General features: G+C 66.1%; 1 protein-coding gene across 1 annotated transcript; it reads left to right on the forward strand.

Moving 5' to 3' along the window:
* LOC121054243 (7-deoxyloganetin glucosyltransferase-like) lies at positions 1–1,824 on the forward strand. The gene has a single exon (XM_040523446.1). It carries the CDS (start codon positions 30–32, stop codon positions 1,584–1,586), a length of 1,557 nt encoding a protein of 518 aa, XP_040379380.1. The 5' UTR covers positions 1–29; the 3' UTR covers positions 1,587–1,824.

A 1,824-nucleotide genomic window follows, 5' to 3' on the forward strand; every position in this document is an offset into this window, starting at 1 on the left:
CGTGCAAAGCAACACGCCGGTGGAAGGCCATGGCGATGGTGGGTGGACCGGCTGCCGGCGGCGAGGAGAAGCCGCACGCCGTGTGCGTGCCGTACCCGGCGCAGGGAGACGTCACGCCGACGCTGCACCTCGCCAAGCTGCTCCACGCGAGGGGCTTCCACGTCACCTTCGTCAACACCGAGTTCAACCACCGCCGCCTGCTCGCCGCGCGGGGCGCCCGCGCGCTCGACGGCGTCCCGGGCTTCGTCTTCGCCACGATCCCCGACGGGCTGCCGGCGGCGGCGGCAGAGGAGGAGGATGGCGCGGACGCCGCCCAGCCCCAGGACATCCCCGCGCTCTGCCAGTCCACCGCGACGAACTGCCTCGGCCACCTCCTCGCGCTGCTGGCGCGGCTCGACGACCCGGCGTCGGGGTCGCCGCCGGTGACGTGCCTCGTCGCCGACGGCCTCATGTCGTTCGCGTACGACGCCGCGAGGGAGATCGGCGTGCCGTGCGCGGCGCTGTGGACGCCGAGCGCGTGCGGCTTCCTGGGGTGTCGCCTCTACCGCCGGCTCATTGACCGTGGCCTCGTGCCGCTCCGGGACAAGGCGCAGCTCACTGACGGGTACCTCGACACCGTGGTCGACGGCGCGCTCGGCATGTGCGACGGCATCCAGCTCCGCGACTTCCCAAGCTTCATCCGCACCACGGATCGCGCAGACACCATGCTCAACTTCATCATGCGCGAGGCCGAGCGGCTGTCCCTCCCCGACGCCGTCATCCTCAACACCTTCGACGACCTCGAGCGGCCGGCGCTCGACGCCATGCGCGCCATCCTCCCGCCGGTCTACGCCGTCGGCCCACTCCACCTCCACGTCCGGCACGCCATCCCCGCCGGTAGCCCGCTGCACGGCGTCGGCTCCAACCTCTGGAAGGAGCACGACGGCGTCCTCGAGTGGCTCGACGGCCACCCGCCCCGCTCCGTCGTGTACGTGAGCTACGGCAGCATCGCGGTGATGACGAGCCAGCAGCTGCTGGAGTTCGCGTGGGGGCTCGCCGACAGCGGCTACGCCTTCGTGTGGGTCGTCCGCCCCGACCTCGTCAGGGGCGGCGGCGTCGGCGGCACCGCCCCGCTGCCGCCGGAGTTCAACGCCGCCGTCGAGGGCCGTGGCATCCTGCCAACGTGGTGCGCCCAGGAGAAGGTCCTCGACCACGCCGCCGTCGGCGTATTCCTGACGCACTCCGGCTGGAACTCCACCCTGGAGAGCCTCTCCGCCGGCGTGCCGATGCTGAGCTGGCCCTTCTTCGCGGAGCAGCAGACCAACTGCCGGTACAAGCGCACGGAGTGGGGCGTCGGGATGGAGATCGGCGGCGGGGCGCGGCGCGACGAGGTGGCCGGCATGATACGGGAGGCCATGGCGGGGGAGAAGGGGCGGGAGATGCGGCGGCGCGCGGCGGAGTGGAAGGAGAAGGCCTCGCGTGCGACGCTGCCAGGTGGGCCCGCCTGGGCCCACCTTGACAGGGTCATCCATGAGGTGTTGCTGTCGAGCAAGGACAAAGCAGTGAGGGTGGCATCCTCCGAATCCGTTGGATCGCAAACCAATTAATGAGAAGATTAATAGTTTCACAAATTAATTAAAGTATTAGTAGTCATCTTGTATGTTTTATTTACTTCAATTTTCAATTGGTGATGACCCCTTTTGTCTGTTTCAGATCTAAGTCCAAGTGCATGTAGTACTTGATATTAAAAAAAAATCTTCTTGCCGATCAATTAATTTGTAGTATATGATTTGCAGCTACGTGATGGGAACTGATATGTACGGCCATCATGTGAATAAGAAAACG

Source organism: Oryza brachyantha, chromosome 4 (assembly GCF_000231095.2).
Source record: "Oryza brachyantha chromosome 4, ObraRS2, whole genome shotgun sequence".
In the NCBI taxonomy this organism is placed as follows: domain Eukaryota; kingdom Viridiplantae; phylum Streptophyta; class Magnoliopsida; order Poales; family Poaceae; genus Oryza; species Oryza brachyantha.